General features: G+C 35.1%; 3 protein-coding genes and 1 long non-coding RNA gene across 8 annotated transcripts; 1 reads left to right on the top strand and 3 right to left on the bottom strand.

The window, feature by feature from the left end:
• Positions 1-4742: 4742 nt before the first annotated feature.
• On the bottom strand, positions 4743-7648 carry LOC103828719 (ATP phosphoribosyltransferase 1, chloroplastic). Its single transcript, XM_009104351.3, has 11 exons — positions 7233-7648; positions 6770-6829; positions 6559-6672; positions 6405-6470; positions 6214-6321; positions 6013-6096; positions 5720-5821; positions 5534-5647; positions 5389-5469; positions 5191-5310; positions 4743-5083 (listed from the first exon to the last, which is right to left on the bottom strand). The coding sequence occupies exons 1-11, from the start codon at positions 7509-7511 to the stop codon at positions 4988-4990; spliced, it is 1224 nt and encodes a 407-aa protein (XP_009102599.1). The 5' UTR covers positions 7512-7648; the 3' UTR covers positions 4743-4987.
• A 231-nt stretch (positions 7649-7879) lies between these two features.
• On the bottom strand, positions 7880-14512 carry LOC117127550 (glutathione S-transferase T3-like). Its single transcript, XM_033278170.1, has 2 exons — positions 11906-14512; positions 7880-11460 (listed from the first exon to the last, which is right to left on the bottom strand). The coding sequence occupies exon 2, from the start codon at positions 11415-11417 to the stop codon at positions 10533-10535; it is 885 nt and encodes a 294-aa protein (XP_033134061.1). The 5' UTR covers positions 11418-11460; positions 11906-14512; the 3' UTR covers positions 7880-10532.
• A 256-nt stretch (positions 14513-14768) lies between these two features.
• Positions 14769-17216, bottom strand: LOC103828747 (uncharacterized protein At4g06598). The gene is made up of 5 exons (XM_009104380.3): positions 16971-17216; positions 15928-16533; positions 15767-15842; positions 15564-15690; positions 14769-15381 (listed from the first exon to the last, which is right to left on the bottom strand). Exons 2-5 carry the CDS (start codon positions 16524-16526, stop codon positions 15179-15181), a joined length of 1005 nt encoding a protein of 334 aa, XP_009102628.1. The 5' UTR covers positions 16527-16533; positions 16971-17216; the 3' UTR covers positions 14769-15178.
• Positions 17217-17502: 286 nt separating this feature from the next.
• On the top strand, positions 17503-26979 carry LOC103828729. Of its 5 annotated transcripts, XR_625386.3 has the most exons (4): positions 17503-18353; positions 18470-18537; positions 18705-18829; positions 19099-26979. It is a non-coding gene; the product is annotated as an uncharacterized LOC103828729 (long non-coding RNA). The 5 variants fall into 5 exon arrangements; XR_004450748.1 differs by having other exon boundaries at positions 18692-26979; XR_004450749.1 differs by having other exon boundaries at positions 18705-26979.
• The last annotated feature ends 521 nt before the right edge of the window (positions 26980-27500 follow it).

Consider the following 27500-nt stretch of genomic DNA (forward strand, 5'->3'; position numbering starts at 1 on the left):
CTGTTGTAACGAAGGAACGTTTTCCGGTGGGTCACTATAACAAGCTGAAGGCTCGCAAAATAGGGCCAGTGGAGATCGTGGAGAAGATGAATGCCAACACATACCGTTTGGCTTTACCTCCTCACGTGCATACGGCTGACGTCTTCAATGTCCTGCACTTGTTCAAAAACGAACCCGATGACATTACACTTGCAGGATTCGTGGACTAATCTTCCTTAGGGGGGGGGGGGGAGACCTGATGTAGCGTACATTGTATCCTCTCGGGCTTTGGTGTTCTTATTTCCTTTTCTAAGTTATATATATTTTCCTTTTAAGCTTATGTTTAGGTTTTCCTTTATTCTTTTGTCTTAGGACTTATGTCCCTATATACTGTGATCTCTTGGCTTTGTGAGAGACACAACTTTTGAATTATTGATTAATATATATACTTAGAGCTTTGGTGTTAACAAACTCTTCAATCCTTACTTACGGGCATTCTATAAGAATTCAACGGCGTTAAGAAGGCTTAGATAACAGGCATTCTCAAAATTCAATGTTACCTTCGCGTTATCGGTTACTAGACGGTATTTCCGCTCTGTCAATTGTAAGTTGTCTAGGGAAAACGGGTTAGTTTTGTATTTGACCGGATTGTGTCAGAAATTTGACTTTTCGTGGAGGACTTACACGTAAGTCATCCAATAGAAAATTAAAAAAATCAATATTTTTTTATACCTAGACGACTTCCGTGTAAGTCATCTCAGGTTAGTTTTGCAATTGAAAAATTAAAAATATAAAGAAAATTCCAAGATGACTTACAGGGAAGTCGTCCGTCCGACGACTTACATGGAAGTCGTCCAAGATAAGCAACGTTTGACCAGAATCTCGGAATAAAATCATGGACGATTTCAATGTAAGTCGTCGGATAGACGACTTCCTTGTTAGTCGTCTAGAAAAATATAATTTTTTTGTTTTATTTTTCAATTGCAAAACTAACCTGAGACGACTTTCATGTAAGTCGTCTAGGTATAACATAATATTGATTTTTTAATTTTCTACTGGACGGCTTACGTGTAAGTCGTCCAAGAAAATTCAAATTTCTAACACAGTCTGGTCAAATGCAAAACTAACCCGTTTACCCTAGATGACTTACAAATCTTTTTTTAACAAACAAAGATGGACGACTTCCATGTAAGTCATCTATAAAAACATATTTAAAAGTTAATTTCAAAATTAACTTCTGCATTGACCAGAAGATTTCCATGTAAATCGTTTACAGCCAGACGACTTACAGGTCTGGGGAAAAAAAACTGGTTTCATAATTTCAACGAGTGAGATAACTTGTTTAACACACATAAGTCTTCTCCAAGTACTCATAATCTAAAACAAAAGTGACCCACTGATGTTAGGAGTTTTCAAGGCTCCTAAGACAAATGTTGTATTATAAAAGATTGTCGAACCAGTTCTGAGAGATATCAAAGCACCGAGAATGCAAGTAATCACTTAATCTAAGTGCAACCGATGATTTAGATGGGTTTTTAAACTATGACTAATAAAAAAGGATAACTAAACGATACTTTCTTAACTATTGGAAAAGAGAACTCATGGATATAGGGATTAGACCTCAGGTGATCAAGTTTCGAACTAAAGATGGCAAACGATCAATCAATCAATTAACCTTAAGCTTAGACACAATCCTAAACAAACTCTATGTCTAGGTGAATGTTCATTTACTTAACACAATTCAAACATCAAATGTCTTTGGTTGAATATATGGAAGCAATCATTACTAACAAGTCTATTAGCTATCTTAGCATCTCTAACAACAAATGTCTTTGGCAAAGTATGCTAAAAGCCTAGGAGAGTTGTCTCGGGCATTTCATCGAACACCTTTCGGGTGAGAAATGCCTAAGGATCAACAACTGAGTGGCCAACTCAGAAGATGCTTTATGTTCACTCTACTAACAAAGAAATATGAATGATCTACACTAAAACATCCTAGTTCTAACCTAATCACCCTTAATCTCCCTAACCCATGAATTCAAAAGGTGATTACTCACTAATCTCCATGATTCTTCTTAAACCCATGTTGGATTTCAGATTAATCATGTAGAGAAACACATGAAATAAATGGGAACACAGAATTTCAATAACAAAACTGATCAATTGATTCAAAGAGATGACTTTCCAAAGGTTTTTGGTGGTTTTTCTAAGAACAAAGATGATCTCCCTCCTGGTGGCTTACAGAGTAATAAAACATAGGTTTAGAAAATAAAAACGTGCATAATGAAATGACCAAAAGGCCCTTGAGAAATCATAAGTACGAGTGAAGTTTAGACGCGCAGCGACCTCGGCTCGTCGCTCCGACAAGTCGCTCCAGGCTTCGGAAGCGACCTCGCTGGGTCGCTGCGAGAGGTCGCTCCGAGAGCGATTTCTTGTCTCCGAGAACCAAGATGGCGAGCGACTTCTCCCTGTCGCTCTGGTAAGGTCGCTCCAAGCTTCGGGAGCGACTTCAGCACGTCGCTCTGGAAGGTCGCTCCGAGGTCGGAATGTGTGTCTCCGGACGTGAAATCGCGAGCGACTTTGTGCAGTCGCTCTGGATGAGTCGCTCCGGGATGTGGTGCAGAGCGACTTCAGCACGTCGCTCCGAGAGGTCGCTCCAGGCAGTGCTCGTCCAAAGACCACTCTAATCACCTCCTTTGAGCTCCAAATGCACCCAAATGTCTCCAGAAACTCATGTGGTACTCAAATACCTGATAGAGACATATGTATGCAAAATGCAACCTAGACATGGCTAAATCCTAATCTATATGATGAAAATGCACATGAATAAATGGATAAGACAATGTAAATATGCAAGATATCAACCACCAAGAATCGTAAGCTTCAATGGCTCTATGAACCATAAAAATTCCGGTTGAATTCCATTACTTAAAGAAGGAAAGTTTGTGAACAAACAGAAAAAACGATTGAAAATAGCATAAACACGAGACCTACACCAATAAGTAGTGTATTCAAGAACCAAAATCAAACCACACGATGTGGTCCGGTGGTAGACGGGTTTTGTCCTAAGTAATCTGGATTCCTAGACATCCCACTACACTCCCATCCAGGGGCGGACGGAGAACTTTACATAGTATATGGCACATAGTGTAACTTATATACAGGTGAGGGGTATCAGGTGTTAATAAATTTAGGTTAGTTATTAAAGAAAAAATAAAAAGGAGTGTGGGGTCTGTACTACAACCCCTTCTCACCTGGGTCTGCCCCTGCTCCCATCATGTGGTCACAAGGATATAGGTTCATTGCCTAGAGCTCAGTTGAATTTGCAAAAAAGGTCCATTTGTGAGTTATACATTCACTTTTAGCCAGCAAAGACTTCCACAGGAGATAAGAAATATACAATTGATTATCATTAATAATTAATTAAATATATTTTTCTTAAATAATATAATTTATTATAAACTAATGTAATAAATTTTAACTAAAAAGAAATTTTTATTGTAAATTTTAATGATAATTTATATATATATATATATATATATATATTATGTTATTATCCGAAAATAAAATTGCCGTCACAAAAATTAGAAACAAAATTTTATAATTAAATATTAATCAATAAAAAATTAAATATGTATAACTAAAAATAGAATATTCAGTCATTTCAAAGTTTTATTTATTAGATTTATTAATTATGAATGAATGTCGTGTATAAAGATATTTTAAAAAATATTAAAAATATGTGAATGTTTCAAAAAACTTTAATGCAATAACAAGTTTATACATTTTGATGAAAAAATTGTCATATATAAATAATTTGATGTTCAGTTTACAATTTTTGACGGATTGAACAACAATTTATCATGATGTCTTTAAATTATAATGTTTGTATTAATAAATAATTATAAAAAGATTATGCACTCATGAACAAACGAACACCTAGTAAACAAGTATATAAATAGTGTATCCATATAAAACCTGATAAACTTTCTGTTTTGATCTGGGTCGGTTCCTACCGGTTTCAGATTCAAAAAAAAAAATATATATATATATATATATATTTAATATTGTTTAAATTAAATCACATACTATATAAAAATGCATGATGTTTTAATTTAAAATTTTAAAGTAAACAAGTGTAGACACAGAAACGTGTCGTCACACAAGAACTACATTATCATATTATTAAGGAAACTAGGGTTTGATGGCTTATTGGGGGCACGGAATGTAAGGGCATCCCTCTCGCATTTTCATTCGGAGATGGAGACATTAATTTGGGCAATGGAATGTATGCAAAATTTCAGGTAGTTTCAGGTTACGTTTGCAACGGATTGTTTTCAACTGGTGAAGATGGTTTCGAAACCAGAGGAATGACCAGCATTTCAAAACTACCTGGAAAATATCAAGGTTTTGCGACAAAGTTTTGTCAACTCAGAAATCGTTCATATTCCTAGGATGGAGAACAAAAGGGTGGATAGCTTGGCACGTAGTGCTCGACAACAACCGTCTTTCGTCGTGCACATAGATGCAGATTTACCACCTTGATTTACAGAGTCTACATGAGTCTATAAATGTTTGCTGTCAAAAAAAAAAAAAATGAAATTTTGAAGTCAGACTGAAGAACTCTTAACAACGAGCCTGTGTGCGCAGAAGGAGCCTGTTTTTGGAATTACACGTCAGGTGACAAGGCCAGTGATAAACTGTTAACAAATGTGTTCCTTGATGTTTACCAAAAAAAAAATGTGTTCCTTGATACCAAAATGAATTACAAAAGCTTCAAACATGTCGCATCTTTATTATTATTTTTTTTTTATTATTGGTCCAACAGATTATTAACAACAACGCACATGATCCATACAGAAAAGCGAGGTAGAAACTACAACAGCAACAAGAGAAAAAAAAACAAAAACAGAACTATAAACTTGACACAGGTAACAACCCACTGACTTACACCAATGGTTCTTCTTATAGCTTGTTCAGAGTAAGCATCTACCCTTTACCAAAACATTTAAAGATTGAGGTTTCTCATGAGTTGACCCCATCTTGGAGTATCCTCATCAAAAATGTAGGTAAGAGGTGAAACTAATACCCCGCTGCCTCCAACCTGCAATAACATTGATGGTCAATGACTAGAGAACCAAGAGAGCGAACAGTATACACAGATATTTGGAAGGTGAGATTAGTAAGCAAGAAACTACACGGATTACTAACCGCTCTTAGTTGCTTCACAGACTCGTAAAGAGCCTTTTTTGGCACACAAATCACGATGGCATAGTAATCAATCGATACTTTCCCATTTTGTGTACAGTAAACTGGGCTTATTGTTGGTCCCTGCTCTCATTATAAACAGTCAATGAGAAATACAAAAAGCTAAGGGTTAAGAAATTTCAACCATTTGAAAACATTAACCTGCAATCCTGACAATGATGGTTGACTCAGCACACGCTCAGCCACTTCTTGAGCACTATTTCCTCTCATGTTTGCAACAACCTGAAAAAAATGAAAATATTTAGAGAAAAGAAAGTGAAAGCAGGAAAAAGGACAAAGCGCGTACGGTGAATTGGCCATCTGCCTTAAGATGCGCCTCCAATCTTTCGAGGATCTCGTGAACTGTTTTTATTGCTCCTTTTCTATCGGTCAATGCTCTTCTGCTTGCCACAAGTGCCGCCTGAAATTTAAAAAGGAAACGTTGAGGAATAATGGTCCACAAAATGATTCTATGCAGACTCTTAACAGTCACCTGGCTTTCCAGCACAACCCCTCCTTCAATCTCTTTTAAGTTGTTCTCTTTGAGTGTTGTCCCACTACTCACAAGGTCCAATATGGCATCAGCTATTCCCATCTAATTAACAAGAAAATATGTGTCAACAACACAAAAGAATCCTTCGTCTCAAGCTACTTGCGCGGCTACAAAAATCTTTCCACTATAGGCAATTTCAAAGTTCAGAATAGAAAAATAAACCTCTAAGCAAACAACAAAGGTCAAAGATAGCAACCTCGCATAGATGTTAAATAGTGTAAAATCTCACTCACCGCCGGAGCTGCCTCCAAAGCTCCGTCTGCAGTTGAAAACGTCACATGCTTTATGCCGTTTTCTTCCATAAATTTGGGGCCGAGCTACAAATAGCAGTTGAAACATTTTCCAAAATATTATGTCAAAGCTCAATGCATCCAGAGAGGAATTTAATTTAATTACAACAGCGCACCAAAAGGAGAATGTGTAACTAATCATACATAAGTGAAGCCAGTAGCAACGCGTAATGGTCTCTCCTCACTCCACTGTGGCATATCTGCTAGCTCCTTGAGAGAATTTATGTTCTCAAAAACGCCATAGTTGGGTATCTGAGATCATTTGAGATTTGCATTAAGATAGGCATCCAACGTAATCATTCGAGGACTCTTAATCACAATAGATTAGAGGATACCGCAATGGATAGATGACAGTCTCCAAAGTTGAGAGCTTCATGGACAATGATAAGATCTTCATTTTCCTTACAAAAAAAAAAGAAAGAAATCTCAAACATTTAAGTTATGATATCAAAGCTGTTCAAGAGAAAACTTATAATGGTGGTGACGTACCTGACCATATTCACAAAGTGTGTCAAGACCAACGATACCTAGATCCAGATCTCCAGACAGTAACTTCCTGACAATGTCTTTTGGCCGTTGAAACCAGACTTCAGTGTTTGGTAACTGGAGGACATGAAAAGATCACCAGTCAGTATAATTAGATAAGACCCACACACAGACGCTGTCGTTTTGAGTAGTTAGTTCTCTTGGAATGTAATACCTGGGGAATTTGTGCAACGTATTGCCTAGGATTGACTTGTTTGACGAAAAGTTGACAGTCCTTCACAGAACAAACATCAAGAGTCAGAACTCAGAACGAGTTAAGAGATTACAAATCACTAACACTTCTAAGAAGTTCAAAAAAAAAAAAAAAAAAAAAAATCTTGTATAGAAAGAGATGATCATCACTTTAATAAACAGTTTTTTAAACATAACATAGAAGTTTCAAAAGCTAAAGAAACATAAGAGACTATACACCCGGGTTCGAGCTAGAGGGCTGGTCTTTCATTTTATATTAACATTTTACCAGAAAAAAAAAACGACAGAAACAGAAAGCTACTGTCTGAGACTCATGACGAATCAATAAATAAATTAAAAAAAGTACAATTAGTGAGGCTTTGAAGCTAAAAACTTGTTAATTATTTTTCAACGTCATCGCATTAACAGTGCAATAAACTTGTCACCTTGAGAAGATCGACGGAGTCGGCGGCCATGCGTCCTTTACTAGGAAGACCAAGACGAATCTGGTCTCTCTCCACGATAACGGCGGCGGGAGCGGAACCGTTCGCGACGGAGCTTTGAACGGAAGAGACGCAACAGGTGACCAGTCGGAGGCATCTCCGGCTAGTTCCGACGAAGGAGAAAGCGGTGGAAGGAGACGGGGAGAGTAGTGGGGTTGAGGGCGAGAAGGAAGGAGAAGGGCATTGTTGTAAATTGGTGGGGAGAAGGATAGACATTGACATTGTTGTGGCTCTTGGTGAGAGTGAAAGGGTTTTGTTTTATTGACCGGAAGAAGAAAGGTAGCAGCAGCGCACTGCAGATGCGCATCTTATATATTTATATACTTCAATGCGTTTTCAATTTTCTTCTTTTGTCCTTGCTATCAATCATTATTTAAATAATATTTGCGGAACAAACACGTGAATATATAGAGGGAATGATTAATTTAAAAGTAATTTCTTAAAAAAGTTAGTAAACATTTATTCTCAACATTATTGGTAGGACAAAAAAGAAGTCCTTAGGATATTTTATTAATATTTTTAAGTTAGGGACAAAGTTTAAGGACATTTGTAATTTTGTAGATTATTGGTAGAACTTGTCTTGTATCTTAGTAAATAAAATATTTATTTTAATGTGTAATGAGATATAAAGGACAACTTTTTAATAAAACATATAAAAGAGAAGTTTAACATTAAAATTGAAAACATATGAAAATTACAAAGTTAAAAAAAATAACAAATAATAAATAAAACAAAACAAAATTTTTATTCAATTCATATAAACTTATAAATTATATGTTATTTGGAAGATGTCCAAATTTAGTTCATATATTTTCAATCAAATCGTTTTTTTTTTAATTTTGATGGGCTTGTCTATTCTGAACGCTTGTTCGACGATCAATCGAATTGCCGAGATTTGAAGCCATATTGACAGAAAATGTATCCACCTCTTCTCTTTCTTGAAATTCATCGACCGCATACTGAGTGGATGATGATCGTTCATCCTCGACAATCATATTATGGAGGACGATACATGCTCTCATAATATTTCCAATTTTGTCATTATCCCATAAATTAGAGGGATTTCTGACGACCGCAAATCTAGCTTGCAGCACTCCAAAGGCACGCTCCACATCTTTTCGCATATATTCTTGGGTTTTAGCAAATAATGAATGCTTCTCAGTTTGTGGGAGTCGGATAGACTGAATAAAAATCGTCCACTTCGGATAAATCCCATCCGTGAGATAATATGTCAAATGGTACGGGTTACCATTTACATAGAAGTTTACTTGTGGCGCTACTCCGTTAATAATGACATCAAAAACAGGTGATCGATCAAGAATATTAAGATCGTTCATAGTACCTGGAGCTCCAAAAAACGCGTGTCATACTCAGAGGTCGTATGAAGCTACCGCCTCCAACACAATAGTTGGTTTTCCGGTTCCTCGTGAATACATTCCTTTCCAAGAGGCTGGGCAATTTTTCAACTCCCAATGCATACAGTCAATGCTTCCAACCATCCCTGGAAATCCACGTTGTTCTCCAATATATAGTAGTCTTTGCAGATCCTCCGGTGTGGGACGTCTTAGGTATTCATTGCCAAATAGTTGGATGATTCCAGCGGTAAAATGGTGCAAAAATTTTCTAGCTGTTGTTTCACTAGTCGGACATATTCGTCAACGGTATCAGCCCCACCACCATACGCCAATGGTCGAATTGCTGCAGTACATTTTTGGAGCGGAGATAGGCTAGACCGTCCGGCTGCATTTCTCTTGGTTGGAAATACTCAATTTCTTGGGAGAGTCTATGCACAATACGCAAGAACAAAGTCTTGTTCATTCGAAACCGTCTCCGGAATATATTGTGCGGGAATGTCGGAGTTTCGCTAAAATAATCATTCCAAAGTTTCATGTGGCCTTCTTCCCGGTTTCTCTCAATAAAAATACATTTTTCGCTCTTTTGGTTTGGGAATAATATCTGGGATTTCTAAAAAATCTTCAAACATAGATTCAAATTCAGCATCATCATCTTTGTGGTAATGATAATGGGAAGAAGATGCCATTTTTAATTTTAAAAAAAAATTGTTTTTAATCTGAGTACTAGAGAAGTTGTTTTTGATATGAGAAGTAGAGAAGTTGTAATTTTAACGAGAATATGTATCTCTTATTTATAGGCTCAAGAAGTTCATATCTTGTGATTGTATATTATTTGTCTTATGAGATTGTATATTGTTTGTCTTGTGACCCTTTAGTACATCTTGTGACACTTGAAATTACTCTTTTGACATCTAGTGAATTGTGATTGAAATTTCACATGTTGATACTCTATATGGAAAGTGTCACAAGCTTACAGTAAGATGTAACTTGAGTCACGAGCTTACAATATCAAATTACTTGAGTCACGATCCAAATACCAAGTACACATTACACAAGTACACATTACACATAGGTCATTACTAATCCAAGTCATAACTAAACCATAACCATAATACATTAGATAAAGATGAGGACGATACCTTTGAAAACTAAGACCATAACCATAACCGCAACAAAGTAATCAAAGCTATACCTTGATTTATTCTTGGCCAACTCACACACCATGTTCTCTAGTCTAACAAGCTTCTGGTCAGTCTCATAGTCACTCAAGAAGTTCAGAGAATCTACCTTCTCGGCTAACTGAAGTGTGTGTCTATCCCTGGCTCTCATCTCCTCCATTACAGCCTCATCCCACCATTTCCACACATGACACTCTTCATCATCAACATTAGTACATGTGTAGTATCGGCGACCTGGATCGGTTGTACTGTAAGACGTAGCTATCTGAGGCTGACTCCCACAGTAGCATGTATGTGGAAAACCAAATTCAACCTCAGGCTGCGGAGGGTACACAAACTCCTGAGCGTTCACGTAGTCTAACTGAGCTTGGTCTTGCTGAATCAGAGCTTCTATTTCATTGTAGTCACTGTCCGACTCATCCCCACCAAAGTCCTCAGACTGGGAAGGTTGGCTAAGGTAAATATTAGAGAGTTATTTAACAAAGATTCACATGTATTTATAAAGATGGACATTCATTATAATTAATCAACGAGCAAGTAAACATAATAGATTAATTTATAAAGATAGACATACAAAGCAACCAGGAAATAGATTAAAAACATAGACACCGTTCACATTAAAAACAGAAAAAGCAAAGTACTTAAGACACAAATAAAAAAAACAAAGTTCTTGCACAAAGGTTTTAGGACATGTTGTATGAGATATTTCTCTAGATATACTCGGCGAAGAGCTTGTTTTTGGCTACTTCTTCAGCCTCATTGAGTGGTTCGGTTTTGGCTAGGAGAGTGTCTAAGATGGCAAGCTTTGACAGTTTCTCTTCCCTCTCCAAATCCTCCTTCCTCATTTCCCAAACCGCTGTATACTCAGCAACAGACTTCCCCTTCGCATTACTCCGTTTAGCTTTTGCAGCCTTTAAACCTTCTGGGCGTATCTCTTGTTCACCAACACTTGTGGTTGATGTTTGGGAATTTTTTTCAACGGTTTTCTTCTTTGAACTTCCAGAAGCTTTAGTGCTGTTGAGGTTAAGCCATTTCTGCTCATACCTCAACACACACCACGCATGCTCAAGTGTAAATTTGGACTCCTGATCAGCATAAAATATGTCATGGGCCACCTTGAGAACATCATTCTCATGCTGACCACTACTAATTTGTCGCTCCGCAGCCGCATATGCACCACAAAACTTGTTAGTTTGATTATTGATTTTCTGCCACCTCTGCCTATAATGGAGTTGCTCGCAACTTTCACCACCATCTCCACCATTCAGAGCTGCAAAGAAATAATCTCCTACTCGTTTCCAGAATATCCCTGACTTTTGGTTATTGCCGACTATAGCATCCTTAGATGTGTTTAACCAGGCACAAATCAGCATCTCGTCCTCTGCAGGGGTCCATTTATGTCTCCTCCCACGCTCCACCGGTGTGTCTGTAGGTGGAGTTGGAGCCTCACATTGTTGTGAACTTAATTGAGGGATCTGTGAAGATCCAGAATGCAAACTCTCATAAGGAGAGTTCTCATGATGAACACTTTCGTGTTGACTGTGAAGAAGGCCAATATAACCAGCAGACTGGTTATACGAAATCCTTGGATCCATAGGATTAAGAAGAGAGAAGTGATAAGAGAATAGAAACCGGAATCTGAGAGAGTTATACCAGAGAAGAGAGAAAGAAGATGATGAATATTAAATCGTTCAGTGGAATGATGGTTTAATAGGTGAAACTTTAATTAACACTATCATAATGACCTAACTACAAAAGTACATCTCAGTTATTACACATTACACAACCATAATAACCTAACTACCAAGTGCATTAACTACCAAAAAAACCACCCTTGCAAACAGACTAGACTATCAATTCAGTATACAAACAAGAATACTTCATAACGGAAACAAGAGTTCAAGTCTACACGTTTTGGTTGCAACCAAACTAGATGTTTATTTCAGTATAGAAACTAGATTACGTCACGACTATTCATCACACAAATAATCTCTCCACCATTCATCACAGAAACAATAGTTCATGCTTACACGAGTTAATATACCAACTAGATTACTTGGGAGCTGAAGAGAAAGTTAATTACCTTGAGCTGTGGACGAAATGGTTGTTTCTCTTAGAGCTGTTTACTAATAGAAACCGGGTTATTGTAGTTGAACCTCACCTCACCTATTAACCTCAGAATCAAAAGAACAAACATATCAGTAAATAACCACACTCTGTCAAAGACTCTAGAGACGAAAAATTACTATCAGATTAATAACACAAACGAAAAAAAAAGCAAAACAAAGCAATCAAAGCAATGAACGAGTAAAAATTAGCCAATATCCCTAAATCGATTTTTGAAATCCCTATAATAGATATATAGCAAAGCAATCAAAGCAATGAACGAGTAAAAATTACTATCAGATTAATAACACAAACGAAAAAAATATACATGCAAATCCCAATAAAGTAGATCGAAAACGAGAACCAAATACATGCAAATCATACGGAGGAGGAACACCTACTCTTTCACCTTCGAATCACGGAATACGATGTTGATGAGAGAGGAGAACCGTCAACAGATCTGTCGAGAGAACCGTGGAGAGATCCAGAGTCGGGAGGAGATGCCTCGGGAGGAGATCCTCCGGGAGGAGAACCGTCAGAGAGGAGATGCGCCGTTGAGACAAAATCCCCCTTTCAATCACCGCGAGAGAGAACGGAAGAGACGAGGAAAGTGAAACTCGATCCAAAATCGATTTTGCCCTTACGAATTTTCATCCGCCATTCCCATGACGCCACGTATCTCCTAAGGACGAGACAAAAGACTTCTTAGTTAAGCAGTGTCCCTCGTAATATTGGCTAATTTATATTTAAATTAAATACGATTAATGCTAAGATATGTCATTAGCATCACCGATAATGTTGCCCTGAGTTGCAAGTTGGCAAAACCGCCATGTCGGAGTTCTACTATTACATCATACATGCACAGGGACGAAGCTAGTACAGCCACTATGGGGGCGCATGCATCCATAATATTATTAATAATAGCTATTTAGTATGCAAACGTTCAACCAAAATCAGTGAGTTGTGATGGTTTAATGCATAAGTGCACCCCCTCAGAATCTCAGTTTCGATTCCCTCTTAGCCCATCTAAATTTTGTATATCTTATGCACCCGTTAGAAAATGATCCTGGCTATGCAAAACACATTTGTCCAAATTATCGTGACTCAATAGTGAAATTACATCCACTCGTACACAAACGGACAAAATATAATTCTATCTGGAAATATCGCACATCAGACGCGTGCCATTTCTGGGCATGTGTCCAAAGTCCATAACCACCGGGTCCAACCTTTTTTGCATATTTATTTTACATTTAAAGTCAAATTTAAATTGATTGTTAATATTTTTAGTGAATATATCTATATTTAACTAGAAATTTTTATGGCCATGCACATGCACATAAATAATAATTTTATGTATAATATTTGTTTCTATTTCAAAAGAAAAATTCAGTTTACATTGTGAAATTATTTGATTAGTTTTGATTTAGCTTTGTATTTGTTGATGAATACTTACAACTATTTTTGATAATATATATACAAAATCTGATATATAAGTTAATGTAAAATATATATTTGTAACTATATTTAGTTTATTTTTATTAATGTGACATATATATGTATATTAATTTAATGATGATATATGAGTCATTAATTATTAGTATATTTAAATAATTTTGCTAAAATAAATATATGTAAAATAATTAAATTAAAGGTTATATATGAGTTAATAGTCATTACAATATTTAAAAAATCTTACCAAAAAATATAAATTTTTATAAGGAAAATTGTACACGTCATAATAATTAGGTTAATGGCATCTACATCATTTTCCAAAAGTCATGCTATCATATTTTAGTAAGACTGAATATGGTGATGATAAATATGCAACTCATTTCAGAAATAATTATTAGGGGGATAAGGCTCTATTTTAATAGTTTAAATTGAGTTTACTTAAATTTTGATTTGGGTCTATATCAGATACTAACTATGTATGTCTGCTTGTTCTATTGAAATCATTCAATTAAACCAAATAATCGTATATATATCTTTGTTTTTGTGCAACGAATTGTGTATATATATATATATCAATATTCAAAAAATTGATCTACGAGACACATCGCCTAAGCGAATAATCGCTCATAATTGAAATGATTTTTAAAATCCAATTTATCTGATTCAATTTTGTTTAGATTTATTTGACTTGATTTAAATTTATTTAAATTGGTAAAACTGGTTAAATTAAGTAACATATAAATTATGACTAATTTAGTTATATTGTCTTCATCATCAATTTTTCAATTTTGTTTTTGGTGTTATTTTCATAGGTTGTTTAATTTCTTAATTTTGTTTTTAGTGTTATTTCATAAGTTGTTTAATTTGTTTTTAAATATATCTTATCTTTATAATTCATCAAAGTAATTTTTAACTAGCACACATAATTTTTTAAAAATATAGTATAAATATATAACTTGTTAACGCCTACGCTTCATATATGCCTTGATTTGTACGTTTTGGGCCTTAATTCTATACAAAGTTTCAAGAACATTGATAGACATATAGACAAGTACATAATTAACCGTGAAATAAAAGGTATATTTGTACTTTTACTTTCTTATAAATGTTATTTTAAGATTTTTTTGTTTAACTTGTTTTTATTAGTGGATTGATATTTTATAAATTTTATTGTACACCAGCTTCATTTCTTTAGCATGCAATTTGTTAATTAAAATTGTTTTATCATAAATTTTAAAAAGTAGTTTTGTCATAACTTTATAAAGCACTATAGAAAATAGTTTTTCTCCTAGCCAGTAGGTGAAGAACTTTTGCAACTCAAACTTCCAAACCAGCTTAACTGCCTCGACACAAGAATTCAGAATCTGAATTGTACAATTCAGCAATTCTCAAGCAATCAAATTATCTTCACACTTGGGGGAAGTTTACAACGTCATCGACTTTACATGAACCATTCACTCGACGGGAATGCACCATTTTACCAGTAACATAAAATACAAACAAATAAACAGTAGATAGCATAGTACAACTCCACATATCGGTGTATCTTTTACCAAACCACAAGTCACCACAACAATCACCAGATTAATGAAGTCCAGGTGTCTGATCTTCAAACTAAAGCACCTCAGGCAAGCCATATGCTGGAAGTAATATAGGTTTTCAGGCAATGGAAACCAGGTGCACTAGACCATAATAAAAAGTGAGGGAGCATTACGAGACAATAGAGTAGGGCCTGATCTCGTTGAAACGGCATGCCCTCTTAGAGGTAATGAACCCGTGGGTAGAGAGACACTGACTAAAAGTGCAACTGACCCATGACAGATAAAGAGTCACGCCTGCAGTTGGAATCTTTAGCGTTCAGGGAAAGAGTCGAGAACTGAGAGTCCAGATCTTTGCTACTTGCACGTTTGTGACTTGCTGATTGTTGACGAGTATGCTGTTGTTGTTGATACAGAGCTCGTAGTCTTCCAATCTCCCTTTCCAGCACCTCTTGTTCCACTGCACAATAGACAACTCATGAGTCGTAGTACAGTATCCAATGGGCTAATAAGTATTGTAAAGCGTATTTATTAGTATCTGCAGCAGCTTAAAGTAAATAGGAGGAGTGCAAATATTACGTAATGTTCAATCTTGATGACTAAAAGAAGCTAGAAGAACATTTTTCCGGAGAAGAAACTTACGTTGTTTGATAAGCTTCTCCTGAGCTATACTTTCAAGGCGGTGCTTAAGAGCTTTATTTTCCAAACTCAGAATAAGATTCCTCTGGTTGAGAAAATCAAGCTCAGCTGAAACTTTGGAGCCTTCTGCCTATCGACAGGAAATTAAAAAAAAATATCATAACTGAATACATCTTTCACTTTTTTTTTCTTTTTCTTAGCGTTACCTGCAATGTTTGTACATTCCTTTCTAGCTCAGATATATACTGAAGCTTACGTACCCGTGATCGTTGTGCAAATTGCCTGCAGGGAGCCATGTTAAGATAAATCAGTCATCCGTGATATTTGCTATTCAAATCATTCAAGAAGGAGTAAAGAGATCACTTACTGTTTGGCTCGTTTAGTATTATCAGCCTCATACGCCCCAGGCTGAGGATTGGAGTTGTTTTCCTCAGAAGAGAGCCTCTTTGTTTCCGCTGTTGCATCTTGAGAGATATATGATGATGCTCCCATGTGTTTCCCACCACCAACACTCTCTCGAGTCCAAGAAGGACGAGCCCCAGATGGTCGATTCCTCTGCTTGAGGAAACTACCATCGGCGTAAAAGGAAGCGTCCTGACTAGGATCAAGCTCTTGAATTCCTCTTTGAATAGAAGAAACTGGATTCCTATAGCTGAAATCACTAATGGTTGTAGCAGCATTAGCTGCGTCAAGGTAAGCATAAGAGTCGCTAGCCGAACGCCTATGGCCAGACTTGCGAGAAGGGCTCTCAGGCTCATTGAGAAGATCATCAAGCCAAAAGGGAAGCTCTTCTTCTACCAAATGGCTCTCGGAGGATGTCCGCTGGTGAGCTTTCTCAACACTAACCTTGTGACCGTGCCTTGAACCCATCAAACCACTAGGAAACGGGATCTTTGGAGGGAGCAAAGCATTTTTCCCTGGGTTCATCAAACTCCTAACACTCTCTGATCCCTTGGTGCCAGCCATTCTCACTCTTTCCTCCCAAAAACAACATTTTAACAAGATTGATTTTATCCACTAATTTGAAATGCAAACAAACAAAGATCAAAAGGAAAAAAAAAAGGACTATTTAAACCATTGCATCAACCCCCACAAAGCAGCTGTCTTTAAGCTTGTCTTAAGAATCCAGTAACACAGATCAATGCAACAGTTACAGAAAGCATTAAACTTTTTAAATGTTTTATTTAGTCCACTCACCATTCAAGTTGCTTTCTCCTTAAGCTAAGTTATCATATTACACACTTTGTTTTAAGAAAACTGATTCTTCACCATCAACATTAATCAAATAACCTTTTTCTTCTTCCCGCATCAGTTAATCAATTAAATGCCCAAAAAAAAACCCCCCCGAAAGTAATAACAGATACAGATTCATCGGAGCAATATTTTCTTTTTTAGAAAAGAAAAACTAACCAGTTGGAGAAAGAAGGAAGGAATCGAGCCTTGGGAGACTATATGGATCAGAATCCAATCAACAATCAGGAAAACAAAAATTGAAATCGTTCCTCCGCCTCTATGTCTTATCGTTGGAAGGAAGGAAGGAAGGAGAGGGTGGCTGAGAGAATTTTTGCGGAATTTAGTCCTTAAAAGGTAATTGAAAAAGGCTTTAAGACCCTTTTGTTTTTCTTTCTTTAATATTTAAAAAGGTCGTCCCAAATACTTTTATCATTTTCTATATTTTCCCCATATGTTTGTTTTCGCGCTTTGTGATTTAAAAGTTCCGGTCACTTACCAACCAGTTTGATCATAATGCAATTATTTATAAAATTAATATCTTCATAAATTAAAAGAATTTCCATATTTGTAAAAAATCTTTCTCGATTCAACCATATTCATAAATTAATACTTCATTAAATCTAACCTATACTAAAAGGGGAATATGGTGCAAGGAGAGGCCCTCCACGTCGACAATTAAATTCGACCAATAGGAACATTTTAATCCGCCATGTCAGCTTCGCTGAGTTAAATACATTGAAACTGCGGTTTTTATATGGGCTTTAAAAATTTGCTGTGGCCCAGATTAAACATTACACCTAAACCTATTTTCACTCCGGAACGTCATCGAAAGATGTTTCTTCCACTTGGTCGCCACCGATCATTTCCTCTGTAATTGCCGTTACAGCTGTCCTTACTTCATCAATCAATGATGTTCTTTACTCAGTCCTTTATTGTTTTGATCAACCTCCTGATGCTTCTTCATCCTCCAAATCCAGATGTTTCATGTTTCTTTCAACCACTTGCTATAAATTTAGAGCCATACACATGAACCCTCACTACCCAAACCAAGTACTCTGCAGTTCTTACTTTTCTATTCACCTTTTCCGTCATGGCTAATCTCGATTTAGTCGTCCTCCTTGACATTCGACAATCTGCATATTTGCCATTTTCTCAAGAGGTTGTCTGGAGACTCATCATGTACTGGGATTATTAGGTTTTTCAAATATCCCTTGCCTGTTCAATAGCTATTAATCTCGATACCAAGAGTTTCTTGCGGATAAAAAGGATAATTAGTTAACTTCCTTTTGGATTTTTAAAACTGTTATCATTCTCGGCAATTCAATTTTTATTTTCCATTTCTCCGTCATGTTTGATTCCTCTTATGAGTTTTTGGTAATCAACAAACTCCCAAGCTGATTCTTTCTAAATATGTAGTAAAATCTATCATCTTAATTTGTTGGTTACATAATTTTACTTTTGTTTTGGCGTTCACTCTAATGATTGTTATTGTTGAATTAACTTGATTTTAGTTGATCGTCCCAAGTTCTGATTGGATCGCCTCCAAGGAAAAAAACTCAGGTTTGCTAATAACGGACATGTTTCTTTGTTAATATTGTAATCCGTCATCTCTTTCATCACGTGATCTTAGTTGGTTCTTTCTGATTGTTTCATGACTTTTCTACTTTGGCTTATAGAAACTCATATTCAGGAGATGGAGGAGGAACTTAAGCTTCTCAAGAATCACTCTCAACCAAATATATTTGTAAGTAATAAAAGCTTTTTGTATTCACTGTTTGGTACACCCACTACGTCTTTGTTCTTTTATAACTCTTTCATTCAAAGCTTTGTTTTCACGATCTCCCTGTTTTGTAAGGCATGGCTACTTGAAACTGATTGTTTAAAATCTTGATTTTGAGCTTTTGGATGAAGAAGGGAAGTGGGAAGAAATGTTGGCTGTTATTAGCGAGGAAGCTGGAGCATTAGCCACGGCTGATGGGAACCAAGAGCTTAAACTCAAGTGTTTCTAAACTACTGTTGTTCAGGACTTTTGTAAGGTAAAGAATACATCTTTGCTCGCGAGTTGATATTTTATTTCTATCTCTGATCGTTTAATTTTGGAAATTTTACGACTTTGATTAAGTGTTTATCTATTTGGTCTTCTCTTTAGCATTATTCCTATGAATAGTCTGCATCTACAGAAGTGGATTTTGAAATGCGATGTAGGTTTGATTTATCACAAGTATTTGTTAGTCTCAGATTCATCTTTACAGAGTTCAGATTCATCTTTACAGAGTGATTGTTTAAAAAAATGCATCTGTTGCAGTGGAAGTGGTTATCTAAGATGGTAAGAAGAAAAAGAAAGGAAGAAGACTAAGGAAGAAGATGAAGAACAATGAAAAGCGGGTGCTTGGGTAAAGGAGGAGAACTCAACAGTCAAAGAAGGTTGTGCTTGGACATTTGAGGTGTCGAAAGGGAAGAAATCTCAATTATTTATCGTGTCTGGAGGGATTGTGATTTCGAGACCGAACTCTGTTTTTTGTTTTCTTTGCTGGTTGATGAGGAAGAAAAACATTCAAAGATTTCGTTTGATATACTAAGCGTTTCAGAATCGATATTGTTCAAAAAGTAAATTTAAGATCAGACTTCTTAAACAAAGTGATTTCAAGCAAGTATATTTTCTGATTTTCATCCCAGGATTCTCATGTTCTATATACCAAAATTTTTAAAGTATCCAATCTCCTTATATTCAGAACATCAGAAGCAGAGTATACGTTCTTACACATTGACATTAGGCTGATAACATCATACAACAACCTATTCTATTTTTTTTTTTTTCAAATGCAAGCGGTACTGAATTCACATAAAAAGTCACTGAATTCGTTAGATGCATGAGCTATCCTTGAGCAACATTAGTCATCAATACTATTATTTAAGAAAATTAATCTGTGTGATAATACAACACAAACACACAAGCATATGAGGATAAGCTCTTCCCATTTCACTTTATTGTATTTTTAACACTTTGGTGGAGGAAAATAAGGTCATTTTTCCTCATTCATTTTATTTGGATCTAATAGATTATATATATCCGATGACAAAAATATATTATATTTATCCTTATTTTTGTTATTTATTGTGTCTAACTTGACATCACAGCTAATGGATTTGCCATTCACTTTTTCAGAAACTGAATCGTCCTCATAGTGTATTTGGGTTGGGGCAGGCAAATTTGTCAAGGTCTCTACTATACGTGAAAATAGATAATCTAGGACTACATACTTTTCTTTTTACGACTGTTGTTTTTCTACAACCTGAACTAAAGAAAAAGTAAGTTTCAAAAAATAAATAAAAACTAAAGAAAAGATTTTCTTTGTCTGACACATTAATAATCTACTTGATTAAGGTCAGTAAATCTCGAGTTTTTAAAATCAACTAATGTTTTTGAATTTTCTCCAAATACTATATGCTTTTATAAAAAAAAACCAGTGAAATGGACCTATTAGAGAAGAAACATACAAAATAAATGTTGCGAAATATAAATATTATCTAGGATATTTTGTTCTATATTTCTTAAAAAAAAAAAAACTCGCATGGAAAAGAAAATAGTGACATGATTCTTACAACTCATTCTCATGACCATTGTATCTTTAATCACTGTGATTTCAATTGTTCCTAATTCCACCATTTTCTTAAAGCAGATAAAAACAAATTGATTCAGTAAAAAAAGATAAAAACAAATCGATATAAATACTCAAATTATGTTATAAAAACAAGGAGACAATGCAAAAGAGAATATAATTTTCAATAGCATAAGTAAAAACTTATTGTTAGTAGAAAAATGGAAATTCAATTATTCCAAAGTTTAAATTAGTTGTGAATTTAACAGTTGTATTTGTTTGATAGAAACGGTTTAAATTTTTTATATTTGTTTGATGATTTTATTTCTATAATTAATACAATTATATATATATATATATACATTCAAAATATAAATGCTAAAAACTTAAATTAAATTAAAAATTATAAAACAACCCGGGCGTAGCCCGGAAAAGGCTCTAGTTTGATTAAAATGTAATAATTTAACTTAGGTATTTTATGATATCAAATCTCAATTTCATTAAACTCCATTTCTATTTGACTATCAATACTAATTAGTCGTATTTAAGGGATAAAAAATATTTATCTCAGCGTCTAATTGAGAGTAATAATTTTCTTGCCACTTGTAAAAAGTATCTAATAGATGTTATAAGACAAAAGAGCATAGACGGACAAAGACATTAAAACTAGTTACAGTTTACACGTCATAAACACTACGCAAAGGAAAAGAGGATCTTTTGTCGAAGATCATGTTTTGAGCATATGGGCCATTTATTTATTCATTTACTTTAATTTTATAATAATGATTGGTGAGTTGGAATTGATCTGTTACCTAACGTAAAGTGCAACAACATGGGCCAAGTTGATCAACAAATAAAGATTAAAATTATTTTATTATATTCTGTATATTTTTATATTTTATAGGTTCACAAAATGACAAAACACAAATGCTATCTCAAATTTATATATTTTCTCCAACATTGTCTCTTAAGAAACTTACTTAAATCCAATTCTCTTGTTCCAAATCCAGTCTGTGGCGGCCCCTATCTTTCCACAACCTTGCGACTTTTATTCCTTTTTCTTTTCGGTATGTTAACTAATCACTAATCGCTTCATATGATAAATAACCCTACCTGTTTATGTACTTTATGTAATTAACATCTATATGGTAGACTTGACCAATATTTTTATATTATCAATGCGTATTTATGAAGCTTGCTTATATAATATAAGGTAAGTGGGAAGAGAAAGAGACCATCACTATATAAAAACTATGGCATATTGATATAAAGTGATAGATTTGTATTAAGAATAAGACAAATTAAAACACATAGTACCGCGAAGTATTTCATAATGAATAATTTCAGAAATAGTTACAATACAGTTAAATTTAGCCACAAATTAACCAGTACTCGGCCATATAGTAAAACTTTTGTAGCAGATATACAGCTTGAATTAGCTATTATTGGGTACCATATAACTTACACATAACCAAACAATGATAGTGTGATAGTAAATGTTGACTTTGAGGTAAAGTATAAACTAGGTCTCGGCAAAAAAAACATAGAACTAAAGAACCGAACCAGAACAGAACCGAAATATCCAAAATTGAAACCGAACCGAAATCCTTAAATATCCGAACGGTTCCTATATTTCTATATATGTAATAATTGAACCAAACACAAGTGAACCGATAACCGAACGAATACCCGAATATATAAAAATATTAATTATACATACATATGACACAACTAATTATATATTTATAATTTAAAAATCTATTAAGAGTATCCAAAAATATTTAAAGAAAACTAATTTATTATAAAGTATCTGAACTACCCGAAAATATCCGAAAGTATCTAGATAGTTTATCCAAAATATCTAAAGTAATCTGAAATATTCGAGATTTTTATCTAAATCATCCTAATTATTCAATATTCTACTCAAAAATATCTGATATTTTACCCGCAATATCTGAACTATCTGAAATAGCCGAACCGGAAGCATAACCAAATGAAAACCAAAATTTTCCGTGTATTTTCAGTTTCTCGTTTTACTATCCAAACCAAACCCGAACCGAGAATATGCCATTTAGTAAATGGATCCTCTAGCTCCCTACCTGAACTATCAAAGATCCGAAATACCCGATCCGAACCTTACTGATACCCAAAATGCCAGGCCTAATATAAACCGTCGATTCTTAGTTTGATTTAATTTAGAAATTGAATTGCTGATGTTTGGCAAATGAAGATGAGGCTCATCCCATCCTAGAATATTTAGAAAAACCCAACTAATAAAGATTGTAAGTATAATATTTTTATTTTCTTAAAGTTAAGATTTCAAAATCTAATCCTAAAAATACAAAAAAATACCTTAACATATGTTACCAAACCCTCGACCAAAGACTATCATGACTCAATCTGCATTCACTCATTTGAAAATAATTCAATTTTTGTAAATCTAAAAGTTCGAGTTATTCACGTAAATGTCATTATTATTTTGTTCTTTTTCGAAAATGAGTGTTTTATTCTATCATCTTCATCATCAAGTATTTACAATATTGTCATTTCCATTAATACACCAACCACCATGAACAATCAATTTGAAGCTCTTAACGTACCAAAAAGTTTTTTTTTACTCTCTCTATCTCATTTCTTATGCACACAAACCATATCTCTTTCGCTTTCTCTCTAGATTCATCCAAAAAACAAAGATTTTGATTTCAAACTTAGTAAGGTTCATATAGACATTGAAGCTCATGATTCTTGGTCATTAACGAGTGAGTCACTTTTGTGGTGAAGTTCTTCGTGCTTGGAGAAGCTAAGCAAGTAATCTCATGGGTTTAATGCTCTGAAATCATTTTTTTTTCTGGTCAATGCATAAGTTAGTTTTGCAATTGACTTTGTGTGTATTTTTAATAGAAGACTTCCTAACTTTTCTTTGTTAACAAAAAAACGAGAAAACTTCTCGAGAAGTCTTTTTGGATAAACATGTTAGTTTTACAATTGACCGAAGTTTGTCAGAAATTTTATTTTTTATAAAATACTTCCTGAGAAGTTTTCTTTGCTGTTAGATGAAGTCTTCTCACTGTCACAAAAAATCTGCTTAAGTTAGTTTTTCAATTAACAATTAATAGTAAAAAATATAGTATTAATGAGAAGACTTCTTGAGAAGTCTTCTCAAATTAGAAAACTTGTTGTGAAGTATTCTAGGAAGTTTTCTAAGACGCCTTATAAACCCTAAATTACTAGAATTCTTCGGAAGACTTCCTGAAAAACTTCGGAAGACTTCACATGTTTAAATTCTTGCCAAGAATTCTTCTAATGCTTTATATGTTAGAAGACTTCTTGGGAAATCTTTTGGAAGTCTTCCAAACCTTATAATCAAATAACAAAGTAAAAAACACTTTTTTAAACTTAAAACAAATTTAGAAGTGTTTAAAATCAAGTTATTAAATAGTCAGTAAACAAATGTAAGTCAATTTGTTTTTATTTTTTAAAGTTAAGACTTCAAAATCTAACCCTAAAAATACAAAAATATATTACAACATATGTTACCAAACCCTCAACCAAAGATTATCATGAATCAATCCAAATTCACTCATCTATGCTGAAAATAATTCTATTTTGTAAATCTAAATTTACCTCATTTAGAAATATTAATTATTACACGATTTCAATTTTTTTCCTATCAAAATATTTTTATAAAATTTATAAAGTACTTATAAGATCTAATCCATGAGAAGATTTCCCCAGGAAGACTTCTGGAAAACTTCACTTTAAGCAGGACACCTATAATTCTACTAAAAGTTTGGGCGGGAACATGTATGATGTCTTCTGGAAAGTCGTTGCGTTATATGTTAGAAGACTTCTCTGGGAAGTCTTTTGAACCCTAATCCAATCAAATAACTAACTAAATAGCAAAAAAAAAATTCTTTGAACTTAAAATCAACTTATAAAGTGTTTAATATACACAAAACTAAACACATGTAGGTCACAATTATTTAGTTTTTAAAAAATTAACATTCCAAAATATAACCCTGAAAAACAAACAATATTATAACATATGTTACCAAACCCTAAACCAAAGACTATCATGACTCAATCTAAATTCACTCATCTATGTTGAATATAATTCAATTTTAGTAGTTAAACACTAAAACTGTGTCTTTACTACTGCAAGCTAACAATATAGATGTAGTATTTGAGATTCAATTCCAGAGGATCAGTTTACACTTTATCTTTATGAGTTCAATATTAAGCTAAAACAATAAGGGGGGGGGGGGGGGGGGGGGGGGGTTTGAGTTTAAGGTATCGTAAGAAGCAAGTAACAGAATGGATTAAGGTTTACAGATGATTAAGAAAGCATGCCTAGGGCGATGGATCGGATATCAAGCGAGCATGAGCCAAACAACTATTCAAGGAGAAATTCCAAACAAGTCTAGAACTCAAAAACATATACAGATTGACCCACAGTCGTGGCGTCTCCCCTTTTATCAAGCAATCATAATCCCTAAACTGTCGCTTGGATTAGAATATGAAGACAAACATTAAGTTCAGATTCGATTAGTTCACAACTCGCCCTAACATCTACTTTTGCTGGCTAGGGACGAGTTGCCCATTCATGTTATTTCTAGCAACCTAAAACACTTTTGATGAATATATTAAACCTAGAATCAAGCACTAAGTGGTTAACTTGATGCAAGCTTTAAGTGTAACAATGAATGGAGACAATCAAACAATAATCTTTATTTGTGATCAGCTCATGAATCTCAGTATCCAAACACTGTAGACTAAGCAATCTGACTACTCAGCCATGGAACAAGGAAACATAGAGATAGAGACTGAAATAAACATGGATATGAATGCAAAATAAGTAAAGATAGGGCTCAAGGGATTCTTCTCTAAATCGAGAGAGATGGCCTTCTCCCTTTACAAACTAGCAAATCCCCAAGGTACAAAGCTCTCTAGTCTGGTTTCTTCTCCCAAAATAGCGTAGAATAATAATAGAAAACCAGAAAAGATATATTGCAGGTCTCTGGTGGCTGCAGGAGATAAAATTGGGATGATTAGGGTAAATCCCGAAATATTAAATGTTTCCATAAAAATCTCTGCCGCAGGAACATGGACTCGGGTTGCTCCGCTCAATCGGAAACATCCAATCGGACTGCTCTGCGTGAAAAACTCCAAATTGCACTCTTTTCTGTCCTTTTTGCTCCAAGTGGGCTATCTTCCCTCATGTACAACTCCAGACCTGTAATGGCTCGAAAAGGATTAGGAAGACTCGATAAAGACTTGAAAACCAGTTAGAAGACATATATACAAGATGTCAAAAACACCGTATATCAATTCCCTCAGATTTAGATCCTTGTTTATCCTCAAACAATGTTAAGTATCAAGAACAAGGATAAAAGTTTGAAAGTGTGGGAACTCTCCTATTCTCAGCAACCATACTTTAACCACGAATCTCTGAACCATATAAGCAGTAAAACTAGGACAACACACCCTTACCAAAGCCCTCTAACTGCTGTTCAAGATTGGCTCCATACTCTACATCTCAAACCTGAAAAAGCTACACTTTCCAGACAAAGCTCCTTTCATTCAATTAAAAGTAGCGTGAACTTCTCATCATAAGCATTATTCAGGGTAGACAGTCTAGGAATTGAACAAGTTGTTTGATGGTGGAGTTAAGAGTATTTAGGGGCTACCATTTTTTGTAGAGCATGTAGGATATCGCGCAAAATAGCAAGAGAGGATAGATCCATTGATGTCCACAACCCCAACTCGTTTTTGCTACCTCTGGAACGACGGTTCTGCTCTATCAGGATCAACCGTCTGGCTGATCAGATCACATGCATGCTCTTTATGTTTTCAACTTGGTATCCTACTCTTTTGCTCGACTTTCCCAGTGGCTCATGTTTCTTTGATTTCTTCCCCCCTTCTCCATCACCTTATTCTGTTTTTTTTTAAGACTGGTATGGTGATGTGACGAAGAAGGAGGTAATACATGATTGTTCTGAGTGCCACTGGTGGTTCTGATTTCGCAACCATTCTGGTTCTCCACCCCTGCTCTTGCGCAGTTCTTTGCTTATGGAGCGGTTGCTCCCTTAATCTGCTTGTTCTCCTTTCTGACGGTATTTCTACAGCAGTAACGAGTAAGAGGCTGTGTTGATCCTTTCCTCTCCGATCTTTTTGCAGATATCTGCACATATTACACTAAAAAACAAATGCATGAAGGTGGAATAAAGGCTAAGGTGCAGGGTAGAAACTAGCTAAATGGATAAAAAGGATAAGAAGTCCTGAGTGTATTCTCGTTTCCCTGATCTAATGCCCATAATAAGAAGAATTGCAGTCAAGATTAGGTTCAAGTTAAATGGAGCTGAGTCTTTCCAGTGTAACCTCGACAAGCCAAAATCTTCTGGAGAACCAAATGAGATAATATCAGGGTGTTCTAGGTCCACATGTGTGTCTTTCATCACTGCTAAGGTCACTGAATAAGATAACTAAAGCACGAGGTGGTTAGTGATCAACACATCATAAGGTCCTAATTCCCAAAAAGTTTTGACTGACTCGATCCTAAAAACTGACTCAAACTGACTCAAAAGAAAGAAACAAGTTAGTAAACGACGAAAACTGTCCCCCAGACTTACTTCATAAGATCCCTGGTCTGAAAAATAAATCAGAGAGAAGGTGAAAACAAGAATAAACATCTTTTTTGTGTGCGAAACTTACCTGAGTGGAGCGGGCGCTCCATGAAAATTCTGGGTGTTCCATCGCAAGATCTCTGCCTGGAACAGTCGTTCCTTCAGCAACCCAAAATTTTTAAGTATCACGGATTTTTCTGCTTTTTGACCTAGGACTCAGTAAACTAAAACGAAAAATAAGCAAACAAAAACAAAACCAAATTATATTTACACTTACTAGTGAATTGCCTCCCACCAAGCGTTTGTTTAAGTCACTAGCTTGACTTGGTGACTGGGATCAGTCGGGTTAGGCATGAGGGATTGTTCCAAAACAAGCTCCACAATCAGACATGTTCAGCTTCAAAACTCTTCTCATTTCACATCAACTTCTCCTTTCTCTTTCAGCTCATGTGTGAGAATTACTCTGAATTTAGAGAAAGGTTTAG

The sequence above is a fragment of the Brassica rapa genome, chromosome A01 (assembly GCF_000309985.2).
Source record: "Brassica rapa cultivar Chiifu-401-42 chromosome A01, CAAS_Brap_v3.01, whole genome shotgun sequence".
NCBI lineage: Eukaryota > Viridiplantae > Streptophyta > Magnoliopsida > Brassicales > Brassicaceae > Brassica > Brassica rapa.

What these genes read in the sequence shown, in the direction of transcription:
- LOC103828719 (XM_009104351.3), bottom strand. Translation starts at nt 7,511, where the DNA reads ATGTCAATGTCTATCCTTCTCCCCACCAATTTACAACAATGCCCTTCT. An exon ending in ACTGTCATCTATCCATTGCG is followed by an intron (nt 6,322 to 6,404) that starts GTATCCTCTAAT and finishes AAATGATCTCAG; the next exon opens with ATACCCAACTATGGCGTTTT. An exon ending in CTGTGAAGCAACTAAGAGCG is followed by an intron (nt 5,084 to 5,190) that starts GTTAGTAATCCG and finishes ATGTTATTGCAG; the next exon opens with GTTGGAGGCAGCGGGGTATT.
- LOC117127550 (XM_033278170.1), bottom strand. Translation starts at nt 11,417, where the DNA reads ATGGATCCAAGGATTTCGTATAACCAGTCTGCTGGTTATATTGGCCTT.
- LOC103828747 (XM_009104380.3), bottom strand. Translation starts at nt 16,526, where the DNA reads ATGGCTGGCACCAAGGGATCAGAGAGTGTTAGGAGTTTGATGAACCCA. An exon ending in AATACTAAACGAGCCAAACA is followed by an intron (nt 15,843 to 15,927) that starts GTAAGTGATCTC and finishes GGCTCCCTGCAG; the next exon opens with GCAATTTGCACAACGATCAC. An exon ending in GGAATGTACAAACATTGCAG is followed by an intron (nt 15,691 to 15,766) that starts GTAACGCTAAGA and finishes TCCTGTCGATAG; the next exon opens with GCAGAAGGCTCCAAAGTTTC.